Source organism: Berghia stephanieae, chromosome 2 (assembly GCF_034508935.2).
Source record: "Berghia stephanieae isolate SIO BIC M18660-M18661 chromosome 2, UCSD_Bste_1.3, whole genome shotgun sequence".
Classification (NCBI taxonomy): Eukaryota; Metazoa; Mollusca; class Gastropoda; order Nudibranchia; family Aeolidiidae; genus Berghia; species Berghia stephanieae.
In genome coordinates this window covers 68,427,210-68,454,709 of record NC_088361.1, presented here as the reverse complement: position 1 = coordinate 68,454,709, position 27,500 = coordinate 68,427,210, and the positions used below count along the sequence as shown (strand labels likewise).

At 30.3% G+C, this 27,500-nt stretch overlaps 1 protein-coding gene across 10 annotated transcripts in view; it reads left to right on the top strand.

Moving 5' to 3' along the window:
- Positions 1 to 27,500, top strand: part of LOC144965399 (uncharacterized) — a 64,728-nt gene that overhangs the window by 34,386 nt on the left and 2,842 nt on the right. For 4 of the 10 annotated variants that reach the window (XM_078900702.1, XM_078900705.1, XM_078900710.1 and 1 more), the window contains 19 exons: positions 213 to 374; positions 933 to 1,012; positions 1,374 to 1,470; positions 1,902 to 1,987; positions 3,191 to 3,254; positions 3,989 to 4,123; positions 4,288 to 4,340; positions 4,770 to 4,897; positions 5,382 to 5,574; positions 6,671 to 6,785; positions 7,673 to 7,714; positions 10,251 to 10,393; positions 10,842 to 10,976; positions 11,459 to 11,478; positions 12,016 to 12,059; positions 12,721 to 12,823; positions 17,659 to 18,340; positions 20,417 to 20,431; positions 24,186 to 24,240. In XM_078900702.1, the coding sequence (XP_078756828.1) occupies positions 213 to 374; positions 933 to 1,012; positions 1,374 to 1,470; positions 1,902 to 1,987; positions 3,191 to 3,254; positions 3,989 to 4,123; positions 4,288 to 4,340; positions 4,770 to 4,897; positions 5,382 to 5,574; positions 6,671 to 6,785; positions 7,673 to 7,714; positions 10,251 to 10,393; positions 10,842 to 10,976; positions 11,459 to 11,478; positions 12,016 to 12,059; positions 12,721 to 12,823; positions 17,659 to 18,340; positions 20,417 to 20,431; positions 24,186 to 24,213 (2,325 nt within the window). In that variant the 3' untranslated portion in view covers positions 24,214 to 24,240. Of the gene's footprint in view, positions 1 to 212; positions 375 to 932; positions 1,013 to 1,373; positions 1,471 to 1,901; positions 1,988 to 3,190; positions 3,255 to 3,988; positions 4,124 to 4,287; positions 4,341 to 4,769; positions 4,898 to 5,381; positions 5,575 to 6,670; positions 6,786 to 7,672; positions 7,715 to 10,250; positions 10,394 to 10,841; positions 10,977 to 11,458; positions 11,479 to 12,015; positions 12,060 to 12,720; positions 12,824 to 17,658; positions 18,341 to 20,416; positions 20,432 to 24,185; positions 24,241 to 26,487; positions 26,614 to 27,500 lie in introns of those variants that run through there. The other 6 variants (XM_078900703.1, XM_078900707.1, XM_078900704.1 and 3 more) reach the window with 6 other exon arrangements.

The window sequence follows — 27,500 nt, the reverse complement described above, 5'->3', positions numbered from 1 at the left end:
AAAACGAAAGCATTAGTTGATTTTAGGTTACTTATTTTTATTTGAATACTTTTACTTCTTAAAATAATTCAATCAACCATTTGTCGCTGTAAGCCACACCAATTTTTCATAGATAGTTTCAGGTAACTGACTGTAGCAGGCTTCGGAAAACAGCTTATCTTTTATTGTCATGACAGTCAGAATTTATCAACATTTTTTTTCATTTTTATCAGAAATTAAGTAAAGCGAATGAGGGATTGAGAGAAGGTACAGCTTTGCAACATTCGGAATTGGATACTTGGAAAAATACTTGTGAACGATTGACTACATCAGTGTCTTGGAAAGAATCTGAGCTGCGAAATCTAACAGATCGGAATCATGAACTTGAGGATACTGTAATAATCATTGTTTTATATGTATTCATCATAAACATTTTGAAGACTTATGTCAATGTTGGGATTTATTCCTCTAAATGAAAAGTCACTGACAAGCTTTTATATTTAATATGTGCTTTGATATAGATAAAAGTGAAGTTAATTGGATGGAAAGAATAACAAGTGCATCATGTGTGATTATTTAGTTGTACATTCAAATACTTAATATTGATATACGTCAGGGTATAGTTTATAAGATTTTAAGAAATGTATTTGCTTTAGCTTTCATATATATTTGTTACTTAAGCCCAAATTTCAACACATAATAATGAATATTTAAAACACTGCGTCAAAGAATTGAGAATATACTTAGTGGGCACAAAGACCCATTACAATAATCACAAATAGATATTGAAATTGCAAAATTTAATCATATATCAAATATTACAAAGAGTTTGGTTTATGAAATGATTTTGATATTATGTTGATAATGAATGTGTCCTTCAATACTGATAATTAATGCTTCATCTGTAACATGAATTTTAATTTGAAATTGAAATGCCTTTGATTGAATTTCAGGTATCAGGTTTGAGGCTAGAACTGAGGGCTGTGAGGGACAAGTGTGATATTTTGTCAGACAAAGATGATGAAGTCAAGAGGTAATGATTGAAATTAGATTAATATCCCAGAATGATAAACAAGATGAAGAAAATAAAAATTTAAATATACTCCACAATTTAAAAAAAATGGTCCATGTAACCCTGTCACATCTGAAATAAAAAGTTTTATTACTATGATTGATTTTAATGTTTAAGATGGACACTTAATTTTTTTAAAAAGCAGAAAACAACAAACAAGAGAAATTTTATCTTTGGAAGCATTTCATCTTCTGGTACTATCTTATTTGTTTTGTTTTTTTAATTTAATGTGGTTGCTGAACATTACTATTATCTCAAACTATTAAAAGATTTTAGTGTGCTTTTTAAGTCAACATCAATTTTGTAACTATTTTTTTTTTAGATATTATGAAGAAAACAAGAGATTAATTCAAGAGAAGGCTGAAAATGAACAAATGATCAAACTATTGGAAACGCAAAAAGAGGTTCTTTCAAAAGCGGTAGGTATTTCTCCACTGATAATAGAATAATAAGATTTTTAAAAAATAATGTTATAGTCGTGCAATGCATATGTCTTGGTACTATTACAATACGCAGTACGTTTTTATGGCTCTAGTTTACTTTAATTTGTATACCAAAATATTAGCCATTTTTAGCAGTTAAGATGAAATTTTATGAGTTGAACTGGATTTTGCACAATGTCTGATGTTAATAAATATTAATGTTTATTAATTTTATTCATCAAATGTTGGTGGAACTAATCTTTTAAACCAATTTTAAATAAGTAATTAAAAAAAAGTAGATTATAAGAATATTTATATAATATATACATTCACAAGGGTTTTAATTTAATCTTATAGTATTTAGAGACTTTTTTAAAGTTTGAAGACTAGCAAATGTGACCCCGTTTTTTATTATCTTTATGTTACAGTCTGATGGAGGTATAAACAAGGTGAATGAAATCGAGTCCCTTAGTCTTCAGATGGATCAAATACGGAATGATAATCAAACTCTCAGGTAATTATTCATCTTAACTCTGTTTTCACCATTCCATGAGACTAAGACAAACCTGCCTAATTAAAAATTTTAAAAATCGTAGTCCTTAGGAGATAAAATTAGTAGTCACTGAAGTTAACCTTAAGAATGAGTAAGTCAATCTCACCAGGACTAAATAACACTTCAAAATCCTTAAAATTATGTAGTATGGCATCAAACTTTTATTTTTATTAAGAATTAAAGATGGCACGTAGTTCTGAAATTAGATTCAAAATTTTGCAATTCTACGATTTTTTTTTTGTAATAGTAGGCAGGTCTGCCATAAGATTGCCTCAAAGCAGGGCTAAATGTCACTACATCGAATATAGAAATCAAAATGTGATACTAAGCAGCTAGAAGCTGTGTACAGTAAAAAGTAATATACAAAAATTAATATAGCAACTTTAAAAATTATCAAAATACCAAACACGGAATGTTACGGCCTCAAAATCCTTCTTCAGCCAACAACAAAAAACAATAAAAACATAAATACATTACTAAAGAGATAGATAGAGATCGACGAATGGCATTCCAAGATTTTTCTTCAACTGATAGGACGTATGAAATATATAGTAATTGATCAGGCTTTTTTTTTTGTTGTTGGCTGAAGAAGGGTTTTGAGCCTGAAACATACAAGCTGTTATAACATTTTCGCCATTTTTTGTTTTTGAAGTTTCAATTCTTTTGAATTCGATTGTGTCATATTGTTATTTATTTCAAAAGTGAGATGGATATTAAACATGTAAAAAAAATTCATGAAGAGGGGGAATAAGACAATGAGACAACGTTTTTTAAAACAATTTTTTTTTCCGAAAAAATATTGCTAATTCCATTGAGATGCGAATGCCAACCTTACTCTTGGACTGTGGATGATTGTACATTTGACATTGGCTTACCACCAATTTGATTTCATCTCTCAACAAATTCAGGAATTTTAAAATATGGGAGAGGAAATATGATATATATTATCAAGAAAATTAAAAACGTATATCCTTAGAAGGAAGATTAATTTTGTTTTTGATAACTGTTATAAAACATTTGCTTTAGAAAATATTTCGAAAGACAAATTAAATAGATAGAAATAATAAGAGTAGAATTTATGGGTAGGTTTAGATTTGTGTCTACATTATTTATGTTGTTGAAATCAAGAGGAAATGAATTCATGGCTTTTTTGTTTTGTTTAAGGAAAAAGATAATTGATATTGAACAAGAGAGAGATGATGCAGTCTTCCAGAAAGATGAGTTGATGGTTAGTATCATTGTTAGTTAATGACATGAATTCAAAATAATCATAGCAAATAAAAGAAAAGAACTTATTTAGCAATTTTCCATGAGGATAAAACACGTTTTATTTTGTAGCCTTGCTCAATAAATTTATTTACTTTTTTTTTGTTTGAGAAGATAACAATAACAAGATCAGTAAAAGCAGCAGCAGTAACAACATTAGAAGCAGCAGCAAACGGCAACAACAAAATGATGAAAAATGAGGTCATAGTTATAAATCTTTATTAAGATATTAATTTGCAAAAGAAAAATCAATTTTATTTTGATCATAGGATTACAGAGGTCATTTTTCTTTTCTCAATGAATGTGGATATACTTTGGTTGCTCTGGAATCTGAAATTTATTAATGTTGATATGCGATGAAATTTTTGTGACTGCTGGTGAGAATGTTTCCTCTAAAAGGGTCCAAATCTGCTTCCTTTTGGCGACCTTTCTTGTTAAATTCCTTTCATCACCTGGAATATTGTGAGTTTTAATTTTTCGTAATATATCTTATAGTATTTTCTTTTTTTGTTTTATACTATAAATTCTTAAATCTAGGCACATTATTTGTTTACTCAAACCATTACCTAAGTTTCACCAACTAAATTTTGAACAATTGAATCATTTCTGAGCTTTCAGTTGGTAAAAATAAACGATAATAATTTTAGTTTTCCACTTGAATATAGCAGATAAAAGATCTCACAATGTATCCCGCAGGCAAGCAACGAATGCATGTATAAAGCCCCAAGTCTGATTGATCTTGAGTCTAAGATGGAGGAGTTGAGGGAGGCAAATAAACAATTACGGGAAATGAATGAGACATTATCACACCAAGTTGAGGAAGAAAGAAAGGTTTGAATAGTTATTTTCTTCTTTCTTCTCCCCTTCCTCCTACTTAATTTAAGTTTACAGTTTTATTTCACTTTTATTTACCCGATTCATTAGCATTTGTGTTACGTTTTTCTTAAGCCCTCTTAAATATTTGTCGATTTATTATTTTCCCTCATCTCTCACAGGAAATGTTAAAATCCAGTCCTGAACCAGCTTCCTTGAAAAAAGAGTTCGATGAGTAAGTAAATAAGATTATGGTTATTGTTGACAATATTTAGGGTAAAAATCTTTGTGAAATTGATTTCAATTTCACGTTGATAGCTTTAAAAACAAACAAACAAACAAAAGGCAAAACAAAAAAAACCCCCCAAAAAACAAACCCCCAAAAAAACAAAACAAACAAAAAAACCAGAATGAAATCCATCAACGCTTCTATCAGCTTTTGTACTACTTTTCTTCCCCTCTAATCTGTCCATATGCAATAAGATTAATAATAATAGTAATAATAATAGTTATTATTATTATTATTATTATTATTATTAATAATAATAATAATAATAATAATAATAATAATAATAATAATAATAATAATAATAATAATAATAATAATAATAACTAGTTTCGTTATGGTTGTATTACCTAACTAATGGCAACTAATATTTTTCAGTCTGAGAGAAGAAAATTCAAAACTGAAATCAGAAGTGAATAATTTGAAACACGAGTATGGTCTGTTGGATGCAAAACACCAAAGATTTGTTATAAATTATGGACATGATGGAGAACTGGCTGCCAAAGGTAGAGATATTAATTCATAACATTTCTAGCTATCTGTTTTGATTTGAGCATATATTTCAAACAAAGGCAACTGTGTATTCAATTAAATTACACCTTAATCTCAAAAGTGAATATTTTTGTTATTGCTTGATAGATATTGATGTAATATCTACTCATGTGTCCATGTTTCTTTTTAACCATGTGAATAACTGTCTCATCTTTATGGAAAATAAGAACTAGAAAAGTTTTTCAAAATCATGGACAAGCTTGTTATAATTTTATTATACCTTGATTGTTCATAGCGGTACAGTGGCAATGTATAACTCAAGGGCACATATGTTGATTTTCACATAAGTCGGTGGGTATTTTTTCTTGATCCCTCCTCTTTTCTCTATATAACTTTAGTTTTAATACCACAGTGTTTAGTTTTAATACCACAGTGTATTGCCATTAAGGAATTTGATTAGTATTGAAATCTGACAGAAAACATAATATATGTTTTCAGAAAAACAAGACATGATTCAACTGAGAAAGGAAAAAGATGCAATCCAAAAACAGGTGACTCTGTTACAAGGGCAGATATCCCTTATGGAAGGAAGCAAGAAACGAGCCGATGATCAAATTTCTAAACTAACAGCTGAGCTTGCAGATGTGAGGGCTCAACTCAAACAAAATAGCAGCATGCAAGTTTTGAACAGGTAAGGAAGTGGTTTGGCATGAACCATTTTATTTGATCAATTTCACGGGACATTGCAAAATGCCTCTATTTGATATTTCTAGAGCAAATATAGATGAGCTCCCAAGGTATTCTATGATTTCAATCAATGAATAAAATGGCTGTCAATAATCGTACCAAAGATAAAGAATTAAAAGCACTTGAAATGTAACTTGTACTATGAGGCCTTTCTACACTCTATTGCTTTCTCCTGTGAACTGTTTTAATATGAAAAATCCTAGTGTTATTGCTGTGTTGTTTTGTTTTTGATATGCTTTTTCTTTTTTATATATATTCAAGATACTCAGTTTTGAAACCAATACATAGAGTATTGAATCGAATTGCATCTCTTTGAAACCGATCCATATCTAATAGTAACCTAGATAAATTCTAGATACTTGTTAACATTTGAAATGCTTACTTTGCCTGAAGTTTCAAACAATTAATTGTGAGCGATACCCTATTATAATAGCCTGTATTATCACTACGCTTTGCTGTTTATTTTTTTTACTTGTTGGCAAGTGGTTTAAACATTGGTTTGCTGTACTTGAAGAAAACAAAACAAAAATAAAAAGAAAAGACAAAAAAAGAATACGGTAAAACAGCAAAATAAAACTGTCATTTCTCATTGCATTTCTAAGAAAAATATAGCCAATCTATCTCACAAGCATACAGCATCAACAAGAATCCCCCATGTTGTGTAAGTGAGTAAATTTAAGATTGATATCTTGCCCAAGGGAGAAAAAAAAAAAGAAGAAATGGCAAAATCTTTTCCATCTCCCTCTTCCCTTTTTTCGTTTCCAAAATGTTGCAAATAAACCGTCTTTTATAATCGTGGCTCATTCAATCTTTAAATAAGTGTGTGTGTGTGTGTGTGTGTGTGTGTGTGTGTGTGTGTAAGGGTTTGTGTAAGTGTGTGTGTGTGTGTGTGTATATATATATATATATATATGAGTGTGCAAGACTATGGTATTGGTACAAATTTCTGATAAAATTGTAAAGTGCCTTTGAGATTTTATAATGGAAAAGGCGCTATTGAAAAATTATTTTTTATTATTATATATTCATTTTTTATACAGCAAAGACTCAGAGACAGAAGCATTGAGAAAAGAAGTGGAAGTTTTGAACAAACAACTGGCATCGGCGAAAGAAACACAGAAAGTACAAGAAAAGATGATGGAAAGCTTGAGAGAGGTTAGTGAAAATGGCTGAATTTTCAGTATTCTTTTTATAAATCTTTTTAGCTTTATTTAATTCCATTTTTAATTGTTATGAAAACATTGTTTTAGGGCTTAGAAAATTGAATTTATTGATAATTTTTTAATTTTTCTATAAAGTTTTAAAAAGGGCCACCTGAAATGTTAAAACAAAGTCCTTTTTCTTTATTAAGAGAAAGTAGTAATGTAATTTAGTTGTTTTTTTCAGCTTTTCTCTTGAATTAGTTAGACATGAACCAAAAAGTGGTTATTATATATTAATCTTTTAACATTTCTCAGCATGCATGATGACAGTCATTAGTTTTTTGTTTTTTTTAAAATGATTTTTCTTATGTGCATTCCTAGCAATTGAGAATTTTTCATCTTTTTTTTCTTGCATGATATTCTACCCCTTTCAACATTCTATTATATAATCGAGCGTGAACTAATGTAAGCATTTAAGTAAGTAGGAGGTGCATCTGATATGGGATGGTGGAGATTGAATTTAATGATATTTAAGAGTGAATTGATTTCTTTTTTTCTTTTTTTTTTTTTATCGAAGTTTGTGTCACTGGAGAAATTCTTGATAAGTCAAGAATGGATTTACGCATATGTAATCTATTGCAAAGAATTGATGTATTTTGTATCCCGTTCTAATATATTTTGTGGTGAAAAAAATATCTGAAAAATCACTAATCTGTAAACAGGTATGCTTCTATCGGAAGTAATTTGTTATCACATTAAAGGCAAAAAATATTTTATCCGGAAGAAGCATGCTTTAACAGATGTATATTCTGCATGGAGTGTAAATTTGTATATATATTTAGATCTCTCTCTTTATTTCTCTCTTCCTCTCTTACTATATTCCATTTAATCAATGTTTAGGATTTGCACACAGAGAGGGCTAGGAAACCCAGACACATTCAGGTCTTGTTGTGATGAGATTTTTAGAATTTAACAGCTATTTCCCCACAACATATTTGTTTTATCTCACTAATAATAATTTTATTTTTTGGTGTAACCCGAGTGTTAGTAATGGTATTATATTACAGTCCATGTCAGATGTTTGTTAAATGCAAATGTTATGTTAGCATTTATTATTATCATGTACAGCGGGTAACAAATGTCACCAATATGATAAAATTTATCGAGATATTGTGAAATACACTAATGAATACATATTTGCAAAGTTACTCTGTTTGAGAATTACACTCGAGAGGAATTTCATGGACGATATGGTATTTAAATAGAATAAATTACCTGTGGTATTGTAATCATAGTGGAGTCGAAAAAGTTACCTTAAGCTGAAATTAATAATTTCTAAGTTGCAAACATCCTTCATGGACTGTGCTTGAATACTTATCTGCAATTTCTGTAATTCTTTTTACAACATAGATTGAAATCCAAATTGTTCACAAGATATAAGACTTAAACGGTGTACACATGAACTCGAAGTCTATTTTCCAATACTTGCTTTAGGGCGTAAATAATGCAACTGAAGCTTGAAAAATTAAAACACAGCGAAGAGGTAGAATTTTAGGCCCAGTTTGTTAACATAAACGAATTTTAGGATATTTCGGGACTTCTCTTTTTTTTCATTTTGACAAAATACAAAACACAAAACATCAATTAATGGTTCTGTGAATACATGTCTTCAGTCCGTTGATCAATATATTCGACTCGTCTAAATAACAATCACTACCTGTTATTTTGTACTTCAGTGATTTAAAACCCCATTGAAACTTGGATTTCAATTTTTCTTTCCATAGTTTCTGTAACAAATTTGTTAATTTAATCCTGGGCCCAAAGAAAAGATAACAATAGTGAATTACTATACACTTGTGTATCTTTATAAAAATAACTTCATTATTTGTCTAATGAATTATTTTCATCATTGACAATAGAAACGCTACCACTTTTGGTCAAATAGCATTTTGATATAGTTGACACTATTTACATAGGTTCCATCACCTAACTTAAAAAATACTACAGCTTGTTATCACTTATATTCAAATAGAGCTATCAATTGCTATATCTTAAATGCCTTCAATATATATGTTTAATTGATTTTCTGTCTTGATTTTCATGTACTCATTTCGTTTTTCTATCTGTCTGACATTGTCTGTCAGTAATTCTATATATGTCAAATCAACTCATACTCTCCAATTGATATGATTTAAAATTTCATAGATAACGTAAAACTCCCAATGTGTTTTTTAAAAATAATTTTGAGATCCAGACAAAAAATATGGTTATTGGCTGAGGATAAATCAGTTAACCCTGCAAAGCATGGTTAACATAGGTACAGTACTTTTGGAATTATATATTTTTTTATCCACAAAGAATGTGATTTGGGCCAAGAATTGAAGCACATCATTATTCTGAGTGTTGGCTACCACGTGTTTTTTATACATAAAAAAACGTCCAATATAAGGATACAACAGGATATATATACATTAAACATTATTATTATTATATTATTATTATTATTATTATTATTATTATTATTATTATTATTATTATTATTATTATTATTATTATTATTATTATTATTATTATTATTATTATCATTATTATTATAAAGATTGAAATAAATAAAATTTGACATAACTTGTTTGAACTAACCGCTTGATGGTGCATCCGATAGTGTATTCTTAAGTTCAAAGTATAATTGTGGTTTTAGATTACACTTACTGTAACTTGCTTTTAAAAAAAACCAAAAACAAAAAAAAAAAACCAACACAATTTAGGTTTTAGAAATCAGATAATGTATGTTATCAAATTTGATAATTATGTTTTCCCCCACAATACTAATGATACTGATATTGCAGAACAGAACTATCATATAATGATTCTGTTAACCTTAAAATTGTCATATCATTATAGAAATAAATTAGAGTTACATTCAATGTTTTACTTATGGATATGAAAGACATTAGGAAGTAAATATGACACATTTAAGTTAAGGGGCAGATGTCACTCAAGGCTACGATAATCTTATCCTTTGTTTTTTGTTGTTGTTTTTTGCAGCTATGTGGTCTTGTGGTAAGACACTTGTCTTTGGATTGGAAGGTCCTGGGTTCAAGTTCCGCTCTGAGCGGCGCATAGTTGAATCCTTGGAAAAGGCTTTTTACTCACATTCTTTCATCATACTCAGGTTTTAAATGAGTACCTGGCCATTAACAGCTTTTTCTTTGTCTGAAAAGTTGTAATATTGTTTAAAGGACGTCATGTACATCGTAAGTGTGACTGTTGGCTAGGGACCACCTGTAAGTGCTTTGAATACGTTTAGTGGATATTACACAATATGAAAGTTCAAGTGTTTTTTTTTTCCCTGCTTTCGGGCTTAAATTTTCAAATTAAGAATTCAACACTTTATACTGTTGATAATATAACTGTGCCCATTTAATTTAAGAATCATCAGTTTTCTGTAACATTTGGTGTACTTTTTGACATTTTTCAGGAGAGTTTGGAGGACGTAGGTGTTGAGCTCCACCAAATGCGTGATGAACTCCAGCAACTAATGAAGGTGATACAGACCAAAGAACAAACTATAGAAAACCTGGAAGCTGAATTGAAAAGGGAAAAGGAAATGCATGATGACAAGTACGTTTGTCATGATTGATTTCATCAAATAATTACTGTTTGATAAATATTATGTTTTGATCAGTTCAGGATCCAATAATTTTTCGTGTACAAACAACAACAAGAATTCAAGATTTCTAAAATATTTATTGGAAAGGAAACGGATTTTGCATATTATTTTGTATAAGATACTTTTTATGCAGCAAAACCCTAGGTATATATATTATATGATTTATTCTACTTGTATCATAAATGTTTCACTTGGTGCCAAACTTTAGTATCGAAAGAATAGTTAAATTTCTAAACCAAACTAACTAAATTTTATCGCTTTTATCTAACTTTGTGCTAGGATATTATCATTTAATGACCAGCTGATTATTTTAGAATTCTACTGATAATATTTCTATGCAAAATGTATTTTTCTCTCTCTCACACACAATAAACTTCTCTACTTATTCCCATTAATAAGGAGTGATGAAATAGAAAGGTGTCGAAAGGTAATGGAAGAAATGGAAAGTGAAAATCAAAACCTGCGACAAAATGTACAGGAAATTCGTGACATGATGGCATCAGAGATTGAGCAGGAACAGCAAGAGCAAAGCTTGTGAGTATCTATGAAGCCATTAAACCTTAGATGGATATGTTTTTTTTTTTGTTCTAATGCCTATGGAATCAAGGGTTTTTTTTCCGGTGTCGATAACATGTCTTTCCCAATTAAAAAACTGCTCGTTACTCTCAAGATAAATTGTTGGTGCTTAGATATTTGTCATTGAAATTCAACGGTTGATCAACTCACTTTATGCAATGTCCAAGCTTCTAAATTATAATCGTGTCTTGGAAATGATGGTACTGATAAAAAAAATAAATCTCGGCCCTATTTCACAGATCAAATGAAAAATGAAGAGGTTAAACAATATGTTTTGAAAAATATTAAGGGTTCGGTATTGTGAGATTCTACATGAAAAATAATCAAGTATTGTTAATAGGTACTTGCATTTCATTGATTTAATGTTATCTTTCTACCAATCTACCCATAATCTCCCTTTTTTCAACATATCACATAATTTATTTTCTATTACTCTACAGAAAGCGATCTCAATCTGCAAGTAAGTGCTGCGATATTTTAAATATATTTAATATCTAATTTAATTTATAGAGAAACAACAAAAAAAAAATAAAATAGAATACATTGATAAAATACATAGCACCGTTCAATCTACTGAGACATTTACTTACAATAATTTCATTCAATGTGTTTGTTTTCCTTTTTCGGCTATTTTAAATATTAATTCTTAATTTTTGATGGGCACCTTGGCCTATTACAATTTTCCAATTAAACTTTCCTCGAGGCCCTTCTTTTAGGGCCATGAATTAGAAGAAATTGATTATTACTACATTGGAAGGCGTGCTTTTAACAAAGGGAAGGTACAAATCTAATTTACATCATATTACACATTTTCCAATGCTCTTTAGCTCTCAAATGGTCAGTGTTCTAATCTAATTACAAGGTCTACTTCCAGCATAGGATCAAAGCAACTTTAACTCTTCCTAAGATGCAGCCACCACGAATAAAATGTCCATATCGTATCAGAGGAAAATAAAATCTTAAATATTTTCTTTCTTTCTTATTGTTTTGCAACCAGAATCTTTGCAAGAGGAACTGACTGAAGCATTACGGGAAAAAGAAGTGAGTGTAACCTCTAGATTTCTCTTATTAGGTAGTATTTTGTGGATCAATTTTATGAAACTGTCAAACATATGATTCAGAATTAAATGTGTAAAACTTTAGCCAAGATATAAATTAATATTGTTTGTATGTATTAGTAGCAGAACTGGCTGAAACAGACATTTGTACTGAAATACATCAATTTAGTACTAATAGAAACTAAGTAAGTAGCAGGATGGCATAACCGCATTAAAGTCCATTTAATGTACTTCTTGCACCAAGTACATTCTGACATAGTAATTAATTGCATTATTATTGTCATACTATTATTATTATTATAATTTATATTATTATTATTATTATTATTATTATTATTATTATTATTATTATTATTATTATTATTATTATTATTTTTATTATTATTATTATTATTATTATTATTATTATTATTATTATTATTATATTATTATTATTATTATTATTATTATTATTATTATTATTATTATTATTATTATTATTATTATTATTATTATTACTGTTCTTCTTCTTCTTCTTCTTCTTCTTCTTCTTCTTCTTCTTCTTCTTCTTCTTCTTCTTCTTCTTCTTATTATTATTATTATTATTATCATCATTAATAATAATTCAAACTTGAACAGTATTTTATTGTTGTTTTATTCTTTAGAACCGTGCTAAGTCTAAATCATCCGGTGCCTACCTGAGCAAATCAATGAATGAGCTTCAATTCCGACCAGCGAGTGCCCCACCTATGTCCAGTGAAGCAGAAGGTAAAGTGCAGGAAAGGGGTCGGTATGGAACGTTGTTTTTCTCCAGTAAGTGGCTGTGATATTTGAACATGTCGGGCCAGTCTGCAGATTCCAAGCCAATGTAGTGACTTTAGAACCAGCTATTTTGTGGGTGATTATGTGTCGTCTGTTTATTCTCTTTACAGTGTAGAATATCAACCCTTGAACTTATGTTTGAAATCTCATTATTGTTATTATTATTATTATTATTATTATTATTATTATTATTATTATTATTATTATTATTATATTATTATTATTATTATTATTATTATTATTATTATTATTATTATTATTATTATTATTATTATTATTATTATTATTATTATTATTATTATTATTATTATTATTATTATTATTATTATTATTATTATTATTATTATTATATTATTATTATTATTATTATTATTATTATTATTATTATTTTTATATTATTATTATTATTATTATTATTTATTATTATTATTATTATTATTATTATTATTATTATTATTATTATTATTATTATTATTATTATTATTATTATTTTTTTTATTTTATATATTATTATTATTATATTATTATATTATTATTATTATTATTATTATTATTATTTTTATTATTCAAAATAGTATTTTAGTTGAATAAAAAATTCAAGTAGCGTATAAAATCTTTAAGGACAATTTAATCTGGTTGAAAGTGCAGAAGCAGTTTTATAAAATTTGTTAACCTAGACTTGAAATGAAAGACTAGCTTTTATAAAGTGGAATATCCACAAAAATGCTCTCAAAGCGCTTTACAAGAGGTCCTAGGCCAACAGCAACACTAACATCTAGGACAAAACATCACACCTGTAAGGCACTATTACATGACTTTTCCTCAATGGAGACAATACTGTTACTGTTTTACACCTGAGTATAGTGATCCAATATAAGTTGTTTGTTGTTTTTTTTGTGTGTTTTTTTGTTGTTTTGTTAGTTTTTGCATTTCACACTTCTGGACTGGAATGATGGACCTACACGTCGTGTATCACACCACAAGACTACAAAGCCGCTTGACTCTTGAATTTATCTCAAACTTTACAATCTGTCAATGTTATGGCTGATTTATTAGAACATTTTTTGAATGAAGTATTCAGTACTGTGATTTTTAAAATTGTAAAAACCCTTAATGCTAGAGGTAGATTATAGTATTAGTGTTTGGGAAATGTTGAAAACTTGTTTGTTTATGTAACAGTGTAAAACTATTCTCCAACGTTATACCATTTTATCATAATTTTCTACGTAATTTGAATGGTGGTCTGATAGGGATATTTGTATTTGCCAAGGGTTTAAAAGAATTTTTATAGGTCATAATCCATGATTAAATAGCAGTGCGTTGTCAATAAAAGCCCTGGATGTTTATTTTAGTCTCTGCCTTCTGAAAAGGATTATAACAAAGGTTATGTGTTTTCAGTCCACCAGTGGACTGAAAACACAGCTGTGTATTCAGTCCACTGGAAATAAAATTTTTTTTAAAAGGACCAAATATCGTCTATTCTTACCGATACTGACGATATTGATATATATATTATTATAGGTATCATCAGATATGGACAGGCATAAAATTTATGTCAATTCAACGGCTTAATAATATCATTTACAGCGTTTTATTTACTCTCGGAAAACATTGATTGAGAGTTGTACGAAACCGGGCGCCTAAAATAGAACTCAATTCTCGAAACCGATTTATCAAACTTGACGATATTCTTACTGTGACTTCTAACATTTATTATTTATTTACTTTTACTCACTTTTAGGGTTATTATTTTGATTTAGTACCCAGTGAGACATCAAAATTTATTGCCTTGAGCATTTCTTGTACGTAACAATATGACTCCGGAGAAAAACGAAACAAAAACGAACATACAAAACAAAAACCAAAGAAAAAAAAAAGAAAAAAAAAGAGAGAACAACTTTATAGTTATATGGTCTTGCATATGTTTAAGGGAGCGTCAGAGAGAGAGAGAGAGAGAGAGAGAGAGAGAGAGAGAGAGAGAGAGAGAGAGAGAGAGAGGGAGAGAGAGAGAGAGATAGATAGATAGATAGATAGATAGACAGATAGATAGAGAGAGGTGGGAGAGATTTGAGATAGAGGGAGAGAGAGGTTAAGGACTGCTTTGTAGCTACTTGTACTCGCACATTTTATTTTTTTTTTGTCTGAGGCACAGCCGTGCTCGAGGCCAGTGATCGATGTGAAAAGTGACCAAATAGAACCTTACTTGGGCAAATAATGCTAAAACTCTGATCACCTTGGAAAACTCATCGGTTTTGATAATCACAAAAATTCTAATGGACTAGGAAAAATAGATATAAATGTCAACGAAGATGACCCTACATTCTTTTAAGAACTCCATTTTAGGGCTAGTAGAAAGGAAGAAATGGGATACCAGTCAAAAAATTCTAGTCTTACAAGACATGATAGACAATGAACAATAGACTAGCCCTACAAGACAAAGGACAATGAATGATTTTGAAAGAAAAGGATACTGAAAGAAGACAAAGTCAAGACTGCCTGGGACGGGTGGGGGCGGCCGGGGATGGGGGGGGGGGGGGGGGGGGGGGGGGGGGGGGGGGGGGGGAGGTGGAGTCCTGAGGCCTTGAGGCACAGCCGCGCTCGAGGCCAGTGATCGATGTGAAAAGTGACCAAATAGAACCTTACTTTAGCAAACAATACTAAAACTCCTTGGAAAACTTATCGGTTTTGATAATCACAAAAATTCTAACGGACTAGGAGAAATTTAAATGTAGATATAAATGTTAATTTTAAATTAATTGGAGAAACATTATTCTCTGTGGCCAATTCGGCCAAATTGGCTAGTCCAGTGGCTATCTGGCAGCAGGTGCCCGATTTCCAACAACTCTCAATCAAGACTTTTCAAGAGTAGATAAAACGCTGTAAATGGTATTATTAAGTCGTTGAATTGACATAAATTATATGCTTGTCCATTTCTGATGATGCCTGTAATAGGCTAAGTATCAATGTCGTCAGTAGCATTTAAGGTAAGTATAGTCCTTTTTTAATGTTTTTATTTCCGGTGAACTGAATACACAGCTGTGTTTTCAGTCCACTGGTGGACTGAAAACACAGTTCCTATAACAAAAGCTGATTGGTTGGTATTGTGTTTCATGTTATATTTCTCTGTTAATGCTGCATGGATAGAGAATAGGAGGCCTGAAATTTTTGACACAGCACAAATTAAACAAGATCAATATGCACGTGAGTTGGATACTTTTCTGTTTGAGCTGCTGTGCCCTGACAATAAATGCCCATCATTATAATCATCGTATGACATTTGATTTTGAGTAATCGAAACTATACATTTAAATGGCCAAAGAAGGACATGAGAAATAAAGAGCAAAGGTTTTGAGAAAGAATTAATGATGGTATTCATTTGTTACTTGGTATTTGGCTTTTATTTAACTTGTGATCAAATATTTACCGCATTTAGATTTGCTAGTTTATAGAGTGTCAGAATCAAATGTTGGATTTCCTGATATGTAATATTGTGGGAGTTTCGAATGTTTAAATACTAGTTTGAGGAAGACAAAATGTATATATATTGGGTGAAATTTGCATTGCTTTAAGACATGAATCTAGGAAAAAATGATAATGAAGAATGTTCAAAGCATTGATAAAGGGAATATTTGAAAAGTCAATACATGACCTGCTGTTATATTTTTTAAGTCATGAAGCGGTATTTACTCTTCATTGTTATTTCCTCTTTATGGAGGGTGGAAGTTTATGGCGATGTGTTTTCTAATCATCAGAATGATTCAAAATGTTAGTTTTTTTTTCTTTAGATATGTTGTAACTTAAAGTTTAGAATACATTCTGATGTGTAATTGTATTATTTTTCTCAATCCTAAGAGGATTGTCTGAGGGAAAAGATAAACTGGTTCTGGGTTTAATACTGTCTACTAAGTGTGAAGAGCACAATAATTTCCACTGACCATCTTGTTAAAATGCTTGATTAGAAAATGTCTTTGGTAATGTTATAATACTGGCAATTACCTTATGACGAGTTTTTCTAATTGTGACCCATTGCGTCAATCTGGTATTATGTCAGAATGGACTAAGTGAAGAAAATTGAGTTTAAAGTCATTATGCTGAAATTTAAGTTTTTTGAAGTCGAGAAATAAGAAATAAAACTGAATCTCTTAGATAAAGGACTTACTTTAACTCAAATTTTATAAATAAAGTTTAAAATTCATTTTTATTTATCAGACTCACCCTGACATAATACCGCTTTGAAGGGAATGATCACAATTATGGCTGCTTATTATATTTACACGACATACAATAAAATAAGTTCTAGATTTCTGATTGTGTAATGTTATAAAAAGTACATCCTGATTTGGTTTTTAAAGGTTTTGGTCAAATCAAATACACCCAAAATTATATTGATTGCATTAAAAAAAATATCTGACTAGTTTTCATGTTCAAGAAACAGCATTAGGCCTGTAATAATGGTTTAGTATTCTATTGAAAAGCACTGATAAGAATTTTGGATTTTTGGATGGTTGTTTTATAGGTGTAAATCATTCGTTTTGATTTTGATGACTTTTACAATGATCATTATTCTTTAATGCTTTCAAAAATTGTTACAATTGTAACTTTTGAGATATCAAGATATATCAACCTATATATAGTATACATATATGCATAAGAACTTTAACAACCATTATGTCATGCTAAGGGACATTTTTTTTTACAATTAGAAAAGAGAGAATGTAGTTTTATATATTTCCTCTGTATCGTTGTAATTTAAATTAAATGCTGCTTTTTTATTGTTTCAGATCGGCCAAAATCTGCAACTGAAGGATCAAACAGATTACAGTCTCTCATTTCCAAATATCGAAGCCATGGAGACAAAGACGGATCAGGAACAGAGGTGCAAATCAAACCTTTACCAGGATTTGTTACATCCAAAATTGTGTCCAAATCACGATTTGGAGTGTCATCCCCGAAGGCACCAATGCGCCGTTCAAGTGGAGACGAAACGCCAATATCCCCACTGGCAAAACAGGAAAACGATAATGGATCAAGTAATATAGCTGTTAGAAAAGGAAAGAAGCTTCCACCACCTCCACCACCAAAACCTTCATCCTCCTCTTCATCCACCAAATCTTCCTTTATGAGATCATTGGGAGATGGTGGAGCATTGAAGAGTTCCAATACACAATCGTCATCTTCATATTCAATTTCAGCATCTCCACCAACTTTGCTCCAGTCTAAAACTGCAACATCAATGACAGTGACTAAGATATCAGCAACTACACCTGCAGCAACGTCATCATCACAGGGTTTGCTTTTTTCGTCATCCTTATCGTCATTATCAAAAACGAGCCCTTTGTCAATTCCATCAGCACCTGGTTCTGCAAACAGTTTAAACACTTCTGGTGTGGGAATGTCTGCTTCCTCGGCCGAGACGCTTGGGGATTCTCAAGAACAGAAAGATATTAATGCTTTGATACAAAAGTAAGTATATTGTGATGATTTGAAAATAATCAACAATTAAACATTGATGATTCTTCTAATACATCATTTTACTTCCTCAGCCCAATTTAAAACCTGTCATCTTCACATTGATAATGGAAACCGAGATTAGTTAAAAGAGTGGACAGAAAGTATATTATCACTTTATTATTTGGATGTTACAATTGAAGCTGTTAAATTAATCTTTAGTTTATCACGTGCAACTTCTCCTGAGTTTTGTTTGTTGATGAATGCCCAAGTAAAAACTCTTTTGTAACATTTAATTAGAGGCTAAGTTCATTCTAAAAGTATATATACTGAAAGTATTTGAAGTACCTAAATATTTTAGAATATATATATATATATATATATATTATATATATATATATATATATATATATATATATATACATATATATATATATATATATATATATATATACATATATATATATATATATATATATATATATATATATATATATATATATATATATATATATATATATATATATATATATATATATATATTTTATAAAAATTTCATGTAAAGCTTTACTGACTCGAAACACTAATGTTGTTAATCCTTACGGGTTGGATACTAATTCATTTCTTTGAATTAAATAAAACATTCATTGATTTATAGATCACTGGCACACATTACGTTTAAAGGGCTGACCAAAATGCCACTTCATGCAGCTTTGCTAATTGTTCTTGGCACTTAGTTCGAGAGTAGTTTAATCAGATGATGATGAGCTTGATAATCCTGAGATTTCATCCTACTGAGGCATACAATAATTATATTTTAGATGTCATAGAATTTAAAGGCTTCAAATAAAAAAGAAGAATAAACAACAAAACTTTCGAGTTCAAATTATTTATTACTTATTAGAAAATATAAAATTAATATGAGGAAATGTAGGAGAAACAATAGAAACCTTCATTTGATTGTTTTTATTTTGAAGCCTTTAAGTTTTATCCATTTTATGATATACTTGTAGTTTTACCTCATCAAACTCCGGACTTTTATTCTGAAGATAATCTTCACTAGATGGTTTAAAGTAGCAACAAGGAGACAAAATTTCTTACTTTAAAGAAAACATCTTTTACTGATAAAGTTCGACCTTGCTTGAACTGAACACCACATCATATCATTTCTACCAAGTTTACTACAACAGCGATGTGTATCGGGTTGTATTGAAGCTTGTGTCATATTGCTGTTTGTGTTCTCTCGGTAAAAACGGCTAGGTCTACCCTTAATTGAAAATTAGATTTTGAACAATGTGCATAAAAACTATTTGAAAGAAAGCAGTCTTGCCATTAAATAGCGAATAATGTAACTCATTCGATATTTAGTGGATATTGATGATACTGACATTGGTATTGATAGATAGTATCATGAACACGCTCAGTAATTACCTAGCAATTAAAAATAATCAAAATCCCTAATTGTAGATAGTACGAAATAACAATTCCGGGTCAAGAGTCTAACTATTGTGGGAATACATAATATGACTTCAGTCTGTGTCGCAAGTAAGCTATTCATCATTCCAAAGTTGTAATCAAAAGGTAAATTGGAACAGCTGTGGAGAGAACATTTTGAGCTAAAAGACCTCTTAGAAGCCTTAGAAAATACAAATGAAATTTCTATTACGATGTGAGAGGAACGTTAAAAAGCATGCAATATATTTAAAATTTTAAAAATGAGTTCAGGGTGCATATCAATAAAAGGCAATACTTTGTAAAAACTTACATTTTGCAAAATAGTCTCTTGCTTCTAAATGATGAGCATAATTCTGATTGCCCCCCCCCCCCCCCCCCCCCCCCCCCACACACACACACACACATACCCTCCTTTTCTCTCTTTTGAGTTCTGGAAGTTTCTTGCGACACAGACGAAAAAATGTGCTTCCTAATTTTATTGCACAAGTTTGTGATAATTTATTTTCACATGTCATATTTTTGTTTGTTTTTTCCTCTATTTCGTTTTTTTAAAAAATGAATTGATCTTCTTTTAAAATATCTGTCTATGATGTTTACTGCGTATTGAATCAATTGTGATATGTTTCTCTTTTAAAGGAAAATTCATGACAGGTATGACTATCGACACCCGAACCATTTTTAGTTTTAATCAACAATTATTGTACTTCTTTGAGTTAGATTCTTTTTATTTTTTACTTTTAACATCGTTGATTTCAGACAAGTAAAATCAAAACCTAACCAGTCGGCTAATCTTGTCTAACTTAGTTCATTTTCATTAACTTTTAGGATGACTCAATTTTGTTTTCTAATCCAAACAAATGACCATTATGGGAGACGCCTTTTAACAAGTCAAAAATATTTTGGCTCTTTATGAAATATCCCAAGCAATAGCAAATGCTGTCTGAAAAAAAAAAAAACAACCATCAAAATGCTTATCATATTAAAAATCTCATTTCTTTTTACACTTGCTATAATTATCTAACCAATGGCCTTATCATCACACTCCAAGTACATATTTTTTTTCAAATATGTCTAATATGTCGATATGCATGTATTCCCTGTTGGCTGAAATTTGCTCGTTAGTTATACTATTGTTGAGCTTATGGGATGTTTTCGTTTGTTATGTGTTAAGATGTGTTACTTGTGGATGTATAAATATGTGCACGCATACGTGCCGTGGGCGGGGGCGGGGGGGGGGGGGGGTGTTTGTGTGTGTGTGAGCTGCCTGATTGAATCAACAAAATTTTCAACGAGAAGGTTGCTCCTTGGTGTGTTGTTTTCTTCGTTCTTCATTTTGTTTATCACTGTAATCGGCCACATATTTCATGTCATCAAATTAGTAAATTTTCACTTGACATCCTGAGTTTACTGGCTGAATTATCTAAAACATAATGTTATTTATATCTAAAAAATAATGTTATTCATAAAAATGCTCTGTTACAAAGTAATATCGTGCCGCATTAAATATGAATTTTTAAATGGGAACATTAAATCGGTTATCAAATTTTGAGGATGCTTTTCATGATGAACCACAAAGATGTGTATTCTGATGGTGTAGGGTTTTGTTTTGTTTTTGTTTGTTTGTTTGTTTGTTTTCATTAATGTATATTACCTCGTTATTATCAACGCTTTACAAAAATTATCAGAAACATAGAAACCATTTTACATTACACATGACTGTTGATAATCTGTCAGAATTTAACTACCCTGCCCCGCAACCCAGAGTAAATATAAACACGTTTTTTATGAAATTGCTAATATTATGAAAATTGTACACTTGTTCCAAACATAGTCACACTCGTCATTATATATAATTCGGTATTGCTATTTTTTAAAATTTGCATCACTAAAACACGAGAGCTTAAAAGGTAAAATTAGGATATAATATTGAGTACAGAAACGAGATGAATTGTTTTCTTTGTAATAAGAAAGTTAAGAAAAGTGAAATAAAGTTTAGACGTATTTTGGTGAGGGTGTATGTAGTAAAAAATGTAATAAGGGTCCAGAATCCTTCAGAATTAAGGATAAGTTGCATATGATTACATTTATTCTCATGAAGTTTGAAGCAGTACTTATTTTGGATTATCATACCCTCGAATTTGGCCAAGAGAAATAAAGAAAGTCAGGTACTTTTAGAAAATGACAGAGTGAAACATATTTTGTTCATTTGCTTTATTTTGTTAAAAATCAAACTCAATTGCTGCGTACATTTGGATTTTTTTATTTATTCCAATCTCTCATAATGCTTTCCTTTGCTCAAATTATAAATATTTTCATATCTTAAAAAATAAAATAAAACAAATGTTCCTATTTTTAAGAAATCATTGAATGGCCCACCTTTGATAGTTTCCTAACAAATGCGGTAAAAAATTAAGATTTTGATGTCAGATTCTGCCTCTCACGGGTTTTTTTTTGGTCATACTTTCTATAATATCTTTATTTGACGACCAGACCCACTCATCTTCCAGGGGTTAATTTTAAAAAAAAAGTTTTAACAAAGACTCCAAGGTATATAGTTATACGTCACTTTAATGGGCGATCTGAATGACTTTACATTTTAAAGTTAAATTTTGTGACAAGGTTCGAATCACGCATTTCAATTTCTGTAAATTTACTTTGCCTCATTTTAATTCCAAATCCAATAAACTCACTTTTAAAAATCATAACTACCCCCTCCCCCACCCAAAATAAACTGCAAAGGTAACAACAACCCCCACCCCATCCCCCACCAAAATAAAAAAAAAACAACCCTTTTTTGCAAACTTTGCACTGGTTTATTTTATGGAATAAAATTATTCAATGAATAATTAAATCCCTCCACTTAACAATTGAGAATTATGCTGAGGCACACTCTAATATTTATCTCATTTGTTTAACTATGTCATATACGTATAACCTTTTATCGTTTGGTGCTGTTTCGTCACTTGTTGCTCATTCGATTTTCAAACATTTGATTTCAACATTTTGACTTATCATATTTTAAAGTTTTAAGAGTAAAACCTGCGTTTTATGATACCAATATCTTTTCAAATATAAACGTGTGAAATATATGTTTGCAACGGTCCTTCTCATTAAATAAAATGGCCTTTGTTATTTGTAGCACGTATGCTTCGCGATAATTTTGATTCGATTACAGAATTTCACTATGTTGTATGGTTATAAAATCCTTTCAATGAACCAAAAAGTGAAATATAAGTTTCTTTCAGTCCTCTTCGTATTCTGAATTATCTCAAATTGTTTGCCCAATATCCATTATTTCACTTTAAAATAGGAAAACAAAATGCCGAATTGCATCATCTAATGTCCTTACTATAACCAAATACCCTCACCATTCCATCTATTATGCTATGAAATATATTCAATTTTATATTTGAAAATCACGCACCTCTTACTATTCTTCACTCCATGATATGCGCTGCTCTTATTTATACTTGTCTAAATAAGTTGATGAGATATACTGCTTTATACTTGATTGTTTTAACACAAAATAATGACGTTACTCCTTCAACGCCAACATTAAGTGGTATAAAAAAATTAATAGAGTAACTTAATTAAATTTATAGATGAAATAATGACTGCTGCTACGTTGTTCGATTTTTGTTGTTTTTTAAAATCTATTTTCAAAACTATGATTTACTTTATTTTTTTAGATGACTAGACGAAAAAAATATTTAGATATGATTACATAGTTGACAAATTTGTAGCGAGGCACAACTGACTAGATTTTAGTGTTGTTTGGGTGTGTTTTTTATGTTATTTAACACCTCTCAAAGTGAGCAAGAGGTACTCTGTACAATGTTTGACTGCTTGCATCTTATGAATTTTGAATTTAAATGAATAAGATTTATGGATGTTAGATATCAAAAATTAATGACTGTGTTTTTTTTTAGTTTGTTAACTAGTTTGGTTGTTTTTATAAATGAAAAAATGAATAACTTTGGTTTGAACGTAACCGTGAATTTATTTTAGCAATAATGTGAAATTGTGAGCTTTTCCTCTTCATTTTGTTGTTGTTGTTGTTTTTGTGGTTTATATATATATATATATATATATATATATATATATATATATATATATATATATATATATATATATATATATATATATATATATATATATATATTGTTTTTTTTTTTGTTATTTTTGTTTTTGTTTGTTTTGTTTTGAATATCTTTGAAGTTGCCATAAAGAGATGTGATGATGTCAACTTTATTTAGTAGATAATATATTAGATAAATATCAAGGTATTGAACCATTTGTATACATAACGATTTGAAAATGTTAACCTGAGCACAGCTTATTTTTTATCATGGTGAGTTAAGCAATTCTTCAGTGATTCATCTTCCATCTGGTTTATTTCTCAAAGGTTCGACGAAATGGCAGACTTCCTATAAATTGTTAAAGTCATTCCAAGCATAGCGGTGAGATTTCCTTATGCAAATTTCCATCATCACCTTTTTGCTTATCCCAGCAATTTGTCATATTTTATATTATTTTTCCCCCTTTTACTCTATGGTGATTTGCCATATAATTTTAATGCTTCATTCATCTATTTTTTATTAACCACGCTGAAATATTCACTGATTATTTTCTGCATTGCAAAAATGCCCTTTTGACCCTTTTCACCATTTAATATTCCATTTGGGTTTGTTGATGTTTTGATTTTCGACTTTTGCATGTTTTTTCCTGCCTCTAACCTAGTAATAGTTTTACCCAATGTCTCAAATGTCTAATACTGCTGTATAGTTTAAGCATTCTCTTGTTATGTTTCCCTCCCGCATTTGGTTTTCGTTTCTTTATCCAAACCCTTGTAGGTTTTTGGTTGATACATATTGGAAGCTGTGCACAGTTGTTGACATTTTTAATTGGTTCAGTTTTCTTTAATTTGAATTTGATTTTTTTCCTTATTAAAGGTTAACAGTTGTTGTAAGGAAAAGAAAAAACAAAAAAAGTATAGAAATAAATAAATAAATGATTAGGATTTGATTGCTTTTATATAAATGTATTCTTTTTGTCTTTTTTTTGTGTGTGTGTAGGCGTGCAGTGTAATGGGTTTTGCCGATAATTCCTCAAGCAATTGGTGAAAGGGTCTTAGTGTAATTTTTATGCATGCAAAATAGATTTTAGTAAATTGGTAAGAAAATGACTCACTTTACGATTTAAAAAGGTGGTAACCGGTAATGTGAAAGGAAAATAAGAGCAAGGATCAACTTTTCCATGTGTGTATTTTTTTTAATGTTCTTGTAGCTATTCCTATTTGTTGCAGATTCAGATAACGTTTTTCTTCTCTTTTTTTTTTGAACACGACTGATTTTATTAGGCTTAATGAATTATTATAAATGATTTTTTACGAGGTGCGTTGTCACATGTTCCGGCTCGAGAATATTTCTACAGATATTTCTTTTCATTTATCAAAAGATAAATTGAACGAATTGTCCAATAACCTGGGAAATATGAGTATAAAACGAATGTATATTCAAATGAGACTGATCACACTCATCCTCTCTTTGTCTTTCTTACCAGAATCAATAAAATTAGAAACTACACATGGAAAAAGCCTTGATTTCATCATTGGTACTTTTAAAACTTGACTATTGCAACTCTCTCTCTTTGAACAGTACCATGAGATAATAATCATGCTGTTAAAAATTCAAAACAACTGCAAGATTAGTCCTTAATCATAGTATACTTAGGAAACCCAATGCGTCTTCTCTGCTAAAAAGCTTCATTGACTTCCAGTTAAGGAGTGAATATTATACAAAATTCTGGTATTGCGTTTTAAATGTCTTTAAACATGCCAATCGACGTATCTCAATAGGAAACTGAAGTTTTATACAACGACCGACTCGATCCCTTCGCTTGTCATCGACTCGATCCCTTCGCTTGTCATCTAATGGAAAATTCTAGGAAAGAGCTCTTACGTTTCATGTAGAGGAGGCTCTTTTTTCTAGAAACGCTCCCAATACTCCGGAACCAATTTCCAATAGGTTTACAGCATTGTTGGTCGGAAGAAATGTTGAATACGCATCTTAAGACTTTATGATTTTCCTAACTAATGTGTTGCCGCACATATAATGCATTTAATATTATATCCCTAGGTCTCTCTCTGACCCCCTCCCTCTCCCCCCCCCCCACCTCTCTCTCTCTCCCTCTCTCTCTCTCTCTCTCTCTCTCTCTCTCTCTCTCCAGGCTCCATCAGGGTGGGTTAACGAATCGAGGCGGGGGGGGGGGGGGGGGGGGGGGGGGGGGGGGAGAGGGGAGAGGAAGAGGTGTTAGTTCATCTTTGCTTTACCGTACAGTGACATTTTTTTTTCAATTTGAACAGAAAACTTTGTCTTTAAAAATCGATTGATTAAAGTTAAAGATACTAAAGCTGAAAATAAAAGAAAGAAGGAGAGGAAGAATAGTACGAACATAGTTAAAAGTAGAGTGACCGTGATGATATTCGAACTTGGAAATATGAAAAAACATTTGCTTTTATTATTTAGGACCTTTCTAAGATCTTTGGACACGCAGAATAGATGAAACATATTAATTTCTCATTTCTTTTGCTCCTTCATATTCTTGACTGTTTTTTTTTTTGTTTTGTTTTTTCATTTTGGAGCATTCTAATAATCGGATGTTTTTTTTGTGTGTAATAAATCCTTGATAAACTTCATGATTTTCAGAAAAGTTCGCTTTAAGCTTCCACCTCCAGTTCGATCCTACAAGCTGAGACGCCAAGCTCTGGCTTCTTCCTTGGCTAATAGATGGGCTCAGCCACCATCTTAACAATTCGACTACATTATTATCTCACAATTTGATGGTATTGAATTATTAAACAATCATTCTGCTACACTAGTATTAGATTAGAGGGCTTCACATATCTGGCGACAGCGTTATGTGTTTTTTGTTGCTGTTGTTTTGCATTCGTGTATTTCTCTTTCTTTCATTTTATCTTTGGGTAATGATTAAATAATTATATTGAAAGACAACGTTCTGCTTTTATTATGCGTTAAGTAGCAGGCAGTAGTATTTATTTTAGACCATTCGAATAGCTATTTTTTCAACACTGTTAACCTAACACAAACGTTTTGGCGTGCGACTATGGTCGTGACGAAAAATATGTGTGACCCACCGCCTCATGTTGGGATGAGCACTGTGCTGGAAATTGAATTGATAGCCATAGATATGAAAATTAAGATTACTTTCTACACATTATGATGGAAAATAAATAATACAATTTCTTACTCAAAATTTGTATTTTTCATCGTTTTTATTGTGAATTAACTTTTCATAGTTCGATTCATCCCGACATAATACCATTGTTTTAAGACGATGGGTCACATTTTATCTCGGTTATTGCCTTTTTTAAAACCCGGTTTCAACAATGATTGATAGATTATGTGCTAATTATGTCAATGTGGGTTATCAGTCTTGAATCCATATTAGTTCATCGATATTTTAGGCATTTGTATCCTTTGAAACTTGAAAGAGTAATTTGTTTTTAGACACTCGGGAATTTTTTCTACTATTATTTTCACACACACACATATATATATATATATATAATTTGTTTTTAGACACTCGGGAATTTTTTCTACTATTATTTTCACACACACACAGATATATATATATATATATATATATATATATATATATATATATATATATATATATATATATATATATATATATATAT